The sequence below is a fragment of the Entelurus aequoreus genome, linkage group LG09 (genome assembly GCF_033978785.1).
Source record: "Entelurus aequoreus isolate RoL-2023_Sb linkage group LG09, RoL_Eaeq_v1.1, whole genome shotgun sequence".
Lineage (NCBI taxonomy): Eukaryota > Metazoa > Chordata > Actinopteri > Syngnathiformes > Syngnathidae > Entelurus > Entelurus aequoreus.
Genome location: NC_084739.1, coordinates 26,299,965 through 26,314,576, shown reverse-complemented (window position 1 = coordinate 26,314,576; position 14,612 = coordinate 26,299,965). Strand labels below are relative to the sequence as shown.

At 38.3% G+C, this 14,612-nt stretch overlaps 1 protein-coding gene across 1 annotated transcript; it reads right to left on the bottom strand.

Moving 5' to 3' along the window:
* Positions 1-105: 105 nt before the first annotated feature.
* LOC133657301 (calpain-2 catalytic subunit-like) lies at positions 106-14,189 on the bottom strand. Its single transcript, XM_062058459.1, has 21 exons — positions 13,863-14,189; positions 13,576-13,645; positions 13,096-13,214; positions 9,287-9,420; positions 9,046-9,214; positions 8,879-8,962; positions 8,681-8,766; positions 6,436-6,510; positions 6,046-6,206; positions 5,706-5,875; positions 5,089-5,100; positions 4,411-4,622; positions 4,296-4,332; positions 4,163-4,228; positions 4,033-4,090; positions 3,906-3,970; positions 3,251-3,319; positions 3,065-3,143; positions 1,073-1,189; positions 938-996; positions 106-863 (listed from the first exon to the last, which is right to left on the bottom strand). Exons 1-21 carry the CDS (start codon positions 14,097-14,099, stop codon positions 840-842), a joined length of 2,103 nt encoding a protein of 700 aa, XP_061914443.1. The 5' UTR covers positions 14,100-14,189; the 3' UTR covers positions 106-839.
* Between the last annotated feature and the right edge of the window lie 423 nt (positions 14,190-14,612).

Below are 14,612 nucleotides of genomic sequence, written 5' to 3'. Positions count from 1 at the left end.
CCAGCATAATGTATACGTCATTAAGATTGTTGCATCTGATTGGTTGGTGGGAGGAACTACGTCAGAACACCGGAAAAACGTTTTTTTTATTTTTTTATTTTTTCCCAAAAAACTTTGTGTCAACAAAATTACGATACACACACAAAAACAAATACATGCCGGGTACATCAACACCTTATTTTACAATAGCAACAATACCATATACAATTCCAAAATGTGGTCATAAAATATATATTCAATCGCCGCCAGAACAGTTTGCCACCATTCAGACAACAAGACATCCTAAATAACCACTATAAAATAAAAGACAATGAAGGAAAAACTACTTAAAATAGAATGAAACACAACATAACCGTATTTTACATTACTTTTTAAATTTGTCTTTGATTTGTAATGTTTTACCTAGGGAAGTTAAACAAAATCAATGTGGTTTTACTTAATCTTTTACAAAGGAATAGTTTTTTAATGACTTTAAGTACAATTACTGTATATAAAACTACTTTCTCAAACGTAGGGTGTATTTGTTTTGCCTTGACAACACTAAAAAGGGATGGACTATTTTTTCAATAACCACCAGGAGGCAACAGTGATTATATTACAGTGAGTGAAATTGAAATGAAACATTTTTAGTGCAGTGGATACAGGGAAACATGTTAAGATTTTTTTAATGACTTTTTTTATTGAACACAATCATTCATATTGTACATAGATTCAATATTTGTTATAATATTAGATAATGTTCCCTTGATTTGACCAATGAGACTCCACACCACAACCAAAATAATGTTATGTTGAACAAGAACAACAAGTCTTTCATTTCCATAGTGTGAGAAGCTCCTCTACAACATGGCCAGATTAAGCCACTGGAAAGAAAAACACAGAAACCGTTATTTACAAATTTTCATCTAATATTTTGACTCTGACTTGACTCTTTTACCTCCATCATAGTCAGCTCTATCACACCGGAACCTGATGTATCCAGGGTCTTGAATGTGTCTGTTGTAAGGGAAAATAATTGTTGGAAAGACAAATAATGATACTTTTGGCAAAAATGTACAGAGCAAAAACTCACTGAAGAGTGACTCTAAGCGGACCAGGCAGCACACAAAGTTGTCAAAGTCAATGGTGTAGCTTGGTTCTCTGTAGCGAGCCACAATGATCTGATGCAGTGGGTTATTGAGAGAGAAACCTGCCAAAAAACAATAACATCAAATAAAGAAGAGAAATTCACATCCCACAATGTACACAAGGCAAAATCCACCTAAATAAGGGATATTCAACAAAATTGTTTTGTTACTGTTAGTTAAACTGGGGGTCAGCAACCAGCGGCTCTTTAGTGCCGCCCTAGTGACTCCCTGGAGTTTTTTAAATAATGCACACAAATTTCTGTTTTAATATGGTTTCTGTAGGAGGACCAACATGACACAAACCTTCCTAACTGTTAGAAATCCCACTGTATATTGAACATGCTTTACTGATGAGAGTATTTGGCGAGCGCCGTTTTGTCCTTATTTCAGTGGTCTTTGAACTCGCCGTAGTTTGATTACAAGTACAACTTTCTACGACACTGCCACAGAAAGACATGTTTTATGCCACTCCTTCTTTGTCTTATTTTGTCCACCAAACTTTTTATGCTGTGCATGAATGCAAAAAGGTGAGCTTTGTTGATGTTATTGACTTGTGTGGAGTGCTAATCAGGCATATTTGGTCACTGCATGATTGCAAGCTAATCGATGCTAAGGTGCTATCTAGACTAGCTGTATGTACGCATTGCATCATTGTGCCACTTTTGTAGGTATATTTGAGCTCATTTAATTTCCTTTACTTATGTCCTCTGTGTATTTAATTTAAATTTGAATGTCTCATGACACATTATCTGTATGTAATATTGGCTGCATTTCTGATAGTTGTTTGTGTGCCATGTTGTTCCAGACCACAGCAAATGTTACCCAACTTGCAAAGATTGTAATAAATCCATAAGAAGAACACAGCCTGCCGTTTCCTTAAGATTGACACACACATTTATACTTTTGGCCATTATATGCCAGGAGTTACAGTATCTCACCCTCTGAGAAGCCTCTGTTTTACTAATGTTTTCCAATGTTGTAAAAATATGTAGATTACTGTCAGCATTTCTGGCTACGAAGATTTGCGTCAGCCTGTGACACACTTAGTCATTTTGATAGTAGGTTAATATAGACACTTACGTCATGTGTTGCCTTCATTATAACACTTATACAAGGCTTTTATTTGTTGGAGGCTCCAGACAGACATTTTTTTGGTATTTTTGGTCTTATATGGCTCTTTCAACATTTTGGGTTGCCGACCCCTAAGGTAAACTATTAGTCTTATTTTGTCTATTCAGTAGCACCAGCGTCCTCTACAGTGGACATTTGATTTTGGTCTAATCATTTTGTCAGAGTTACAGGAGCAATCTGCTGTTTTTAAAGGACCTTCTGCAAAAATATAACCTCTATGACAACCCAATTGTTTTTAGGATTCTGCTGCAAAAATGTGAGTCTCTCACAAGTTTTTTGAACTGAACTTGCGGGTCACCAGTTGAATAGCCCAAATAATGAAAAAGAGAGGACCTAAGATGGAACTTTGAAGAATACTTATAGTATAACTGAATAATTTGAACAAATGACTATCGACGTAAACAGTAAACGAGCTACAGCAACACCTTAGTTACATAAATCACATTACAGAAAAAAATTGTAACAACTAAAATGAGAGCACTTAAAGGGGTGCCTTGAGGAGCGCCTCAGTTATGTAAACCGCAAGTTTGGACCCCAGTGTTCTGGGTCTGCTAGGAAGGTTAAAATGCCAATGGAAGTGTCTGCCAATGTGTTTACAGAGGCCCAAGTTCCTCTAAGCAACACGGGCACTCTAGTGTTTTTAGGACTTAATGCAAAAACGTTTGTCTCCCAAGTTTTGAACTGAACTCGGGGGGTCTGTATGATGTAATTCCCAGAATAGCACTGATCTAAACCTTTGTGCATTAGATTTGCCTTCTGTGTTTTGTTTCATGCTCTAAAGTATCCTTTATTCGGAATGGACTCACCAGCATCTTCAACTGCGATCCGCATCTCAGTGGAGCTCATGCAGCCACTATTATCTGCATCTCTCGCTCTGTAAATTTTCTGAAGGGAGAACCCAACACTAGTTAATGTTGAAGGATTTTTCGGGGTATACCTCTAGCATTGGATGTGTTTCGATTGTGTATAATATACAAAAAATATAAATTTACCAAGAACTTCTCGATCTTGGACCAAAGAATCTTAAACTCTACCAATCCCAATTTTCCAGTTCCATCTTTCTTTGAAAAGATTGTTAAAGGCAATTGTGAACATGATTGTACCGAGTTCTTGCGCTGTATCCCTTTGCAGTACTGTACAGAAGTTAAATTGTGATCAATTCAATATAGTATAGAAGCAGGTAAACAGAGACCAATTTCCACCAAGCCGTACATTTTCCATTGTAAAGGGTTTTGAAATGTCTAAACTGACAGATATTTAAACTGCCAAAATGAGAACAGGAAGTGAACATATGTGTTAGTAACTGTTATGAATTGTAAAAGGTGCAGGATTCAATACACTTTACTTCTTCGTACTCCTTTTTGGACGTATTGTAAAGAGACATGATATTATGTGAATTATATGATGTATCATATTGTAACTGTGTGCATGTTCAAAATAAACTTAAACCATAACCATAAACATTTTTTTAGTACCCCTTCATTGAAGCACCAGTCACAGTATGCTTGGACAAGACTATGCTGGCCAGATGTCACATTATTTATGCAGCTGACGCACATTAATACACAAACCTGAGATGGAAACACAAACCCAAATTGTCTACCCATCAGAACTGAATTTGAAATCACGGCTAAATAAGAAGGATACATCAAGCAGATTGACCATATTGCGGCAGGTACTCAGGCTGAACCCGTTGGTTTTGATGTCACTTCCTGCAAATGAAATCTAGATACGATTTTCTGCATTTCATGCAAAAGAAGATCATTATTCTTACTTTTTACCACCACTCTGTTGAGAATTTTCTGTAGTTCAAACACACAAATCTCCATGTCCTAAGAGTCACAGTGACATATTTACGAATCAGAAGTACTTCAAAATGAAACATAAAATTATTGATAACTTACATGTCCGGCCAGCTGTCCAAACATTCTCTTGAACCGATCGTCAACATCGCTTTCATCAATGTCAGGCTATGAATTGAACAAAAAACGTTTTCTCATGTATTCTTACCACCGTTTGGATGCCTAATGATATTACCTGTTTGACATGGCTGTCAACTGGATCGTCAATTTCACTAAAGGCAGCAACAGATATTTGTGTTACATTTTGTGATATTTCTTACGGTGCCACACTGCGCTGCGGTTGTACTTACTGAAAGTCAGCCGTTTTTTCAGAGAACACCCGCACATAAAAATCTCCGTTCTTGTTAGGATCAAAGGTAGAGGGCATGATGAGGTACTCCCCCGGGGGTAGATGGAGGCGATTCGACACTTCTCGTAAATTGATGAAAGTCTCGGAGCGTGCAGCCGAACGGTTACGCATGAAGAAATTTTTCTTCAGGTGCACTTGCTTGGCACCAGAGTACTAGGAAGTGACACACATGTGGGAAAAGTCACAAGAGAAATTAAGTGTAGATCCTTCCTATTTGGAGTGACTGATTCAGCCTTTCCAGGTACGTCAGAATATAGTGAAGTGGCTCAATGTTTTTTTGCGAGACTTCAACAGGAGGATTAACACAATGAATGGCATTGAGAGAAGTATGATACAATGCACAGGAAGTTACCTGAAGCAGACTCACTTTCAAAGTAGTATCAACATACTGCATGCGTCACTTGTTTTTAAAACTAAAGCGGTGTGGTTTGTTTTGTTGTCTTATATGGAGATTAACTTCTTTTTACGCGTGTGTGGCAGTTAAGAATGTTGAAAGTGAGCATCTGTGAAACAAAATGTTCTACTGTATTCCTATTTCATATGGGAAAATCTGCTTAAGACCAGAAATGGATTGCATGCGATGTCAGCCAGTGAAGTGTCTCCTTCTTTGCACTCGTACCTCAGAAGGCAGCTGTAAGACAAATACAAAAACAAATGCACTTTAGGAAAAGCTGTAAAAGGATCAAGTCTAATTTCCCTTATACCGGTCCGTGACACATTTGCTACCGGGCCACACCGAAACATTAAATAATTTATAACCGACCACTTTTTTTTTTTTTTTACTTGACTTTTGCCTGTCCCGCTAGACCAGGGGTCGGCAACCCAAAATGTTGAAAGAGCCATATTAGACCAAAAATACAAAACAAAGATTGTCTGGAGCCGCAAAAAATTAAAAGCCTTATGCAAGTGTTAAAATGAAGGCTATACATGATGTGTCTATATTAGCTATATTAGCCTACTATCAAAGGCTGACGCAAAATTTCGATGACAGAAATGTTGTATTTTAATTTTTATTCTACACTTTTTTGCAACATTGGAAATCATTAGTAAAATGGAGGCTTCTCACAGGATGAGATAAGTTCTGGAAATTACTGTCCAAGTTTAAGTCAGGCTGTCTTCTTCTAATGGATTTATTACAATCTTTGCAAGCTGGGTAGTCCATGAAAATAATGCTTACATCAAACCAGTCCCTGGTACATAAAAGGTTGGAGACCCCTGACTTATAGAATAACTGACCTCATATACAGCAAAGCCAATGGTGTCCATTTTCTCGCCCATTTTCATTTTGCTACGCTTGTTCTTCTGCATCAAGCCCACAATGAAGGTGCATCCCTCTTCGCCGTCATAGGGGTCATCGTCCACATCGTCCAGTTTGATGACAAACTGAGGATTTGTCCAGAAGGTATCTAAACAAAAACAAAAAAACATGTACAATATGTGATGTATCATATTGAAACTTTATAAATGCTCGAAATAAACTTAGACTACAAACTTCAATCGAACATGGAGCAACATTTTAACTGCAACTACCAAAAAAACAATTTAACATTGTGTCAAGTGATCTTAAGTAAAGTACCTGGAAAGTTTCTGCAGCCACCAGCAGACACGCCGGTTCTCCACGTCTCCTCGAATTCTGTCTCCGCCCACTTCTTGAACTCACTCCCTGTGAGGGCATCAGGGGTGAGGTTGCAGATCTCCAAACGGGAATATTCTCGCAGAAAGTCAGAAAATGACATCCTGTGGGAAGAGTGGTTTATCATGCCTGTGTGAAAATGGACAGGGGGATGTGTGATGCTACAATAAAAGGGGATGCAGCTTGTTATGTACTATACACAGCTGAGACTTGTTTGGCTTACTTCTGTATTGCCAAAGATACGAAAAATCCCAAAGGAGTGTTTCAGTACCCCGAGATATGTCACAGCATTTCTCATTTGCAGTTACTGTGTGTATGAGACTGATTGATTACCAGAACTCCCCATCTTCACGCCGGTTGGTCAGCCTCTGTCGGTCCTGATCGCTAATAGATCTCCACTCAGAGGACCTAGAACAATAGGCAATATTTTCTTCTGGTTAGCTCTGCTTACTGAATGTGATCAAGTGTACAACATCTCAGAAGTATTAGTGAAAGCCTTTAGATTCAAAAATGGCATTCAAGGAAGTCAACACAAGAAAGTCAGTAACGCCCATGCAAGCAGTCCCTGATGAGTCACCAGAGCAGAGCCTGTTTTTCCTAGCCTCATATCGTTGCTAAATAGGCGTAATTTTTCTTCCATGTCTCCATATGACATAAAGATATAGTGTTATCCACTGCATTTCGTTTAGGATCTAATGTAAAAAACTAAATCGATAATTTGATCTGTGCAGTGAGCAGCTGCAGTGTTTATGGACTTAACGAAAGCATTTAATACAATTAACCAATTAGTTTACAAATTAGAAATATGGCATCAGAGGGTTGGTCTCAAACTCAGTAAGAAGCTCCACAACCAATAGGAAACAATATGTGAAGCAAAGTAGCTGCAGCTCTAAATATATATTGCGGGGTACCTCAGTGATCAGACTTAGACTTCCTTTTATCCATCCATTTTCTACCGCTTGTCCCGTTCGGGGTCGCGGGGGTGCTGGAGCCTATCTCAGCTTATTGTCATTCAAATTTGAACTTTACAGTACAGATAAGAACGAAATTTCGTTGCAATCGCTTGGTGTAGTGCAGGATAAAAGAGCAATAAGAGTGTTTGCATTTACAAAAGAAGCTGCAGATATAAATATATTACTGTACAGATAAATATATTGCACTTTTGCATATGCATCCATGTTCATGGATGTATGTTATATTGTAAATTAATAAACAATAATAATAATAAACAATACTAGAACCAAAAAGTGTTCAATCTCTATATAAACATTTGCAAAGTTACAAAGGATTTAAAGTTAATGCCATTTGCTGACAACACGGCCGCGCTTTGTTCAGGAGAGAACACACAGAAGCTAATACAAATAATAACAGTAGAAATGAATACATTAAAGAGATGGCTTGACAAAAACAAACTATCTTTATATAACAGTAAAATTAAATTAATGCTATTCGGTAACAGCGGGAGAGAAAGTCAAACACAAATACAAATTGAAGGAGCAGACATTGACAGTCAAAAACAATTAATTTCGAGGTGTAATAATAGATGATAAAATAAACTAGAAATCTAATAATTATATACAACTTTGTGGCAATAACTACTTCAACAAAGATTAAAGCTAAATATGTTATGGAGCAAAAATCACTCCATATTCTTTACTAGCATATCTGAGTTTTTGTGTAGAAATTTGGGGAAATAACTACAAAAGCACGCTTCATTTATTGATCTTGTTACAAAAAGATGTTGATTGGAATATCACATCATGTTGGCTACTGCGATGAGGTGGCGACTTGTCCAGGGTGTACCCCGCCTTCCGCCCGATTGTAGCTGAGATAGGCTCCAGCGCCCCCCGCGACCCCAAAAGGGAATAAGCGGTAGAAAATGGATGGATGTATGGATCATGTTGGCTATCGAGATCATTCAAATGAAAAATATTGATTTTCAATCTTTTGATGCATTTGCAAACAGCTAGAATGTTTCACAAAGTAAACTATAACCTGCTAACCAAATATGTACAACAATGATTCTTCTAAAACAAAGAAGAAAAATATACCCTGAAGAAAAAAATTTACCCAAAACATTTGTATGCATGTACAACACTTAAGACCTTTAGCATATTAATATGTGTAATAAGATTATCAATTTTTATAAGCTGTTTTAGAAACTCAAAGTGTTTACAAAGTACGAGGAAGAAGAATACTGATAAACATATTGACCCTTATCAAAAACTAGACAATCCTATCACAACTTACTGTATTTAATTGTTCATTTATGAGAACGTTATTTATTTATCTATCTTAATTTCTATATTTGTTTGTGTCACAGATTGAGCACAGGAAGTTACCATACAAATATGTTAGAAATTGCTATCAAACGGAAAATGAGTAGAAATAAATATGCTCTCCTCTTCCTTCTCTTTTCGGACATATAACGAGAAACTGGGAATATGTGATTTGTCATATTGTAATTGTTGCATGTATGCATGTTTCAAAATACATTAAAATATCATACCCATACTGATAATTTGTATGAATATTTAACAAAGATTGACATGTAGGTTTAGGTGTTTACTATACTCACGTGTCGCTCCAGGCTCCATTCCACTCCACTTGGCCCCATGGATTTCTGATCCTGACCAGCTTTTGTGGGTTTCCTCTGAAATCCACCTGACACACAATGAGGTGGTAAATGCAGAGGGTAAAGTTATTTACATTGAGCATATTTGATTAGATATGTTTGCTATTTGATAGTTAACCACTCATACTACTGACTCTTTACCTCCTCAACTCCTGTCACAGAGTAGGCATGGCCCTTCACCAGTTTGCGATACGTGACGGCTTCAGAGTCAGCCTGACTGGTGATCTAGGATCATTTGAAGCGTAAGTGAAAAGAGTGTCATATACTAATCAATATAAAAGTGGTAGAAGCGAGACACTCAAACTGACATCAATGGAACATCCAAGAAGGGAGCCTCTTTCCAAGGCCTTCTTCATGATATTGAAGAGGTGAGGTGAGGCACTGGAAAGTTCATGTCGCTCAGCAATGCCTCCAGTGAAGTCCTCGAAACCTTCAGTAGTGCTTCCTCCAGAGAGGGACTCATAGCATCCATTTAGCCTGTCACATAAAAGTAAGGCCTGTAAGGATCTAGACCTGGAAGAATAAAACCAAAGCATGTGTCTCTCATACTTGGCGTAGGCCTTCTCCAGCAGTGCACTCCAAAATTCTGATCCTTCGGCTGAGTGGACAAACATCAGTTCTCCATCCTTGGTCGGCAAGCGGTCATCAACCACCACATCCACCCATTCACCAAACTGCCAGAACTGACAATGCAAGAGGACGTGGTGTAGCAGCCATTGTACAGTAGTTCATACACCAGAGTGTACAGTATATTCTGGGATAAGCTTTTCCACCTATACCCAGGGTTGCACTGTGTTCTCTGCTAGTTTAGTTTGTACCATAGGGTTGAGGTATCTTTGGGTTAGTCCAATTCATCCCCAAGGACTGGGTATATACTAGGAGGACCTTCCTGTTTATTATAGTCCAATTTTAGTTTGTTATGTAGCCCACTGCAGAGTATATATCCTGGTTTATTTTTTATGGTATCACTGTATTTAGGCTAGACCCATCTTTACACCAGATTTGTAGGCAGCTTTGGTGGTAGTTCAGTGTTTTTTGGGCATAGTTCCAGTTTTTAGTCCAGTATTTTGCCGTAGCCCTAGTTATCCCTAAGATTTGGGGAGATTCTGGTCTAGTCCTGTTTATTCCAGTCCAATTTATACCCTGGGGTCAGGTTTTATACCAGCATAGTCTGTGCTAAATCCAGTTTATTCACTTCAGTCAGGGTATGTTGCGGGTTATTACAATTTATACCCTAGATTTAGGCCAAGTTTAGTTTTTGGCCCAGTTTTATGGTATATTCTGACCCTGACCATTTTTTTTACCCCAGTTAGGGTATCTGGCCACATTAGTTTTATAAATGCCCTGGTAGAGGTATTGTTTGGGTTAATCCAATTTACATCATGGGGTTAGACCACAGGGCCGTGGGCCAACTGTGGCCCACAACTCAGATTTAAACGGACCACGGCACATTCTAAAAATACTATTTTGAAAAAGAAGAAAAAGTGGAAATGTTATTGCTAATACCACAAAGCTGACATGCAGGCTGTTTTTATATTCTTAAAAAAATCTATAGGTCTACATTGCATTGGTATCAAAAGAGCCCCCGCATCCTTTAATATTTCAGCATGCAGCCCTCCATGGAACAACGTTGGACACCCCTGTGTTAAAGTATATTTTGGGATAAATAGACGTTGGGCATAGAGTTATTTTCTGGGTTAGTCCCAGAAGAAGAAGAACATTACATCTCATAATGAGAAACTGAAAACATGTAAAATATCATATTGTAATTGTACGCATGTTCAAAATAAAATTCCCTAGTCGTAAAATCCACAATACGCGTGCAGATAGGTTTTAAAGTGAATGATTACAAAAGAGAGTAGTTGCTGTATCGTGTATTCAATGCCTTACACGCTTGGAGAAAGAGAAAGCCACAGAAAAACAGACTAACAACACGAACAAGAAGACGCTCTGCGCAGTGTGGTTTTAAATGTGAGGATCGCGGCACTGTTTTGATGCCATAGTCCTAGCCCGAATTACATTTTATACTAATAGTTGTGCAGAATTCTACCCAAGGGTTAGGAAATTTACTGTACTAAATAATTTTTTGCCTAGGGTATAATACTGCTTTCTTTTGTTACCTCAGGGTTATAGGGTATAAAAATGGGTAGTTCTTTGAATGCTGGGCAGAGGTATATTTTTATATTCAGGGTCACGGTATAATCTGGGCTAACCCAATGCATGCTTTCTTGACAGGGTATAATCTGGTGTAGTCCAGTTTTTTACCCCAGGGTTAAGGTATGTATAGTCCTTGAATAGATAGTTAATACCTGCGAGTTGGGGTATGTTTATCTGGGCTCAACTTGTTCACACCCTAGTGCAAGGGTCGGCAACCCAAAACGTTGAAAGAGCCATATTACACCCAAAAATACAAAAAACTAATCTGTCTGGAGCCGCAAAAATGTAAAAGTCTTATGTGTGTTATAATGAAGACAACACATGATGTAAGTGTCTATATTAGCTACAATAGCCTACTATCAAAATAACAAGTATTATATATGTGTTATAATGAAGGCAACACATGATGTAAGTGTCTATATTAGCCTACTATCAAAAAATGAGGCATAATGATGCAATATGTACATACAGCTAGCCTAAATAGCATGTTAGTATTGATTAACTTGCAGTCATGGACTGACCAAATATGCCTGATTAGCACTCTAACAAGTCAAGAACATCAACAACAGCATTCACGCACAGTATAAAACGTTTGGTGGACAAAATGAGACAAAGGAGTGGAAGATTTTACATGTAAACAAACTGTTGCGTCACAGTCCACACTATGGTGAGTTCAAGAACTGCCGAAATTAGTAGTACAAAATAGGGTTGTACGGTATACCGACATTAGTATAGTACCGCGATACTAATGAATAATTTCGCGATACTAATGAATAATTTTCAGTACGATACAGTCTCTGAAATGTACCGGGTCCGAACGTGACTGAACCTGGCGTTCGTGAAGTCACGTTGCAGCCAACAAACACAGGTGCGAGCTGCGGTGAGCTAACTAGCGGTTAGCATGTGCTTCACCTCCTACTGGCAAAGTGAAGCGCCCAAAACGTCTTTAAACTTAAACTAGTGCACTGGCACTTAACTGTCACTTATAACAAACTTAAATACAACGCTTAGAGTACTAGTTACTTATCTGATCTGCAACTGTGGTAAACTCTATCTCCGGGTAGTATTACCGACGCTCCGCTGCCTGTCAAATGCCGGAGCTCTTTTAAACACTTTTCTTACCTGCCGGCGGAAACGGAAGTGCCCGTAACCAAGGCAACCGTAACCGTGGCAACCGTTAAACAATCTAACGAAAATACATTGCACCTTCCCAAACAACACATATGAAATGGAAATAAATAATAATAATAATTAGTCCCTTAACAGAAATGATTTATCAATAGAACTAAAATGGACAATTTACAGAAATATGCAAACCTTCAAAACACTTGGTATCGGATTGATACCCAAATTTGTGGTATCATCCAAAACTAATGTAAAGTATCAAACAACAGAAGAATAAGTGATTATTAAAATTTTAACAGAAGTGTAGCTAGAACATGTTAAAAGAGAAAGTAAGCAGATATTAACAGTAAATGAACAAGTAGATTAATAATTCATTTTCTACCACTTGTCCTTAATAATGTTGACAAAATAATAGAATGATAAATGACACAATATGTTACTGCATACGTCAGCAGCTAAATTAGGAGCCTTTGTTCGTTTACTTACTACTAAAAGACAAGTTGTCTAGTATGTTCACTATTTTATTTAAGGACTTAACTGCAATAAGAAACATATGTTTAATGTACCCTAAGATTTTTTGTTAAAATAAAGCCAATAATGCAATTTTTTTGTGGTCCCCTTTATTTAGAAAAGTGCCAAAATAGTTTTAGTACCGGTACCAAAATATTGGTATCGTTACAACACTAGTACAAAACGACGTTTAACAAATACTCTCATCAGTGAAGCATACACACAAACATATTAAACAGTGGGCTTTCTAACAATTGGGAAGGTTTGTGTCATGCTTGTCCTCAAACAAAAACATGATTTTTCCCCCATCTTTTTCCATTTTCAATCCTTTTTGAAAAATGCTCCAAGGAGCCACTAGGGTGGCATTAAAGAGCCGCATGCGGCTCGAGAGTTGCTAAGCCCCCGCCCTAGGGTCAGGTCATATCCTCAATTTATACCTGGACATTTTTCAGGAATAGTCCCTTAAGGTCACCAACTGTATAGATTACATTTTGGGTTAATTTGATGCAAAACCCTTTGTTGCACATTATTTGGATGTAATGTAGTGTGAGTGTGAATGAATGTACCTCAAAATGAAAGATGCCAGCATAGTCCCTGTCAAAGCTTTGGTCATGTGGCACAACACGGGACAAAACCTGCTTGTTGAGAGTCAAGGAGGCGATAGCCGCCAGGAGCCAACAGTCACCTGACCAAAAATATGATCGTATTAATCTATACTGTATTGCAAAAACATACGTCTCAGTTCACAGTCTCATCTTATCTTTTGCATTAAATCTACTACCCGCCCAGCCTCACCCACACCTGTTCACATTGTTCCAGACAGGGTGTAGACAGAGTGAAGCATGACATGCAAGCATATTTTGTACACAAAGACAGCTCATGTCGTTGCACTGTTTGCTAGGATAGGGCGGTCAACCCGAGCAGGATCATTTTTAATTATACAGCCAAGAGAAGGAGGAGGAGAAGTACATGAAGATTTTCAAATTTTTCAAGCATGAAACTACTTTAAAAAAAAAAAAAAAAAGGTATTTGTGTGCGTGTCTCACCAAGTGCTCCCTGGCAAATATCAGTCCTGGTAGCATCTTCCAGGATGAATTTGGGATTGGAAACAATATCCTGAGACAAAGAAATGTTTATTGACAATATGAGATGTGACTTTTGAGTTTAGACACCAAACAATGGGCGCACCTGCAACCACTTCACACCCCTATTTGGCATTCATTTTGCATGATGCTTGGCAACAAGCCAGAAAACACACACAAAAACAGTTGGGACAATTAATGACATGAATGGATTACATAAAATGTCCGTGCATGTACAGTACAGTACCCACCTTGGGTCTCAGCCACTCGATGCCTCGAACTTTATAGGAACCGGGTCCCAGTTCATTGAAGCCCAAAGATGTCGGCAGAGGCTCAAAGGCTTCGTCCTCAAATAGGCGTCGTCTCTCCAGGCAGCTTCTCCTCAAAGACTCAAAGTCTTGGTTGAGGTACGGCACCGCATGGTCGTTAGTTCCAATCCCACTCAGTTTGTCTCGAGTGTGCTGAAGTTTAGAAGCTATGCCGGCCATTTTGAAGGTCTTCTCGGGTGCCTGTTAGTGACTGTCTCCTACCAAAGTGAGTGTGCTCCAAGGTGTGTTGGTTACTATATGCACAGATCAGGTTAGGCCACACCTATGTTTTTCCTACTGCAGGACTTTGAAGCACCTGAAACACCTTTTTTTCAAAAGCAGGTTTTATACCATGTCTGTGTGTGAACGCAATTGTTTTCTGCATGTGTCTTAATGAAAAGCATTTCTGCTTTAATGAGACAGCTGTAGTGGATTGTCCGAAGCTTAAACAGGCAACAAAAGTAGTTTAGTACAACAAATTTATTTACCCATTATCAGAAGTGCAGGTTGAATTGAGTTGGCCGTGCAGACAGACCACATGTCACTCCGGAGCAAACAAGACACACACAAGCCAAAATCACTATCGAGTTCCGGTCTTCTGCCATTTTTTATATGTCTCATGTGCGTCATTGTTTGTTATCTAAATGCGTCAATGTATGTCTGTTATCCCTATCTGTTCCATAACAACTCGAA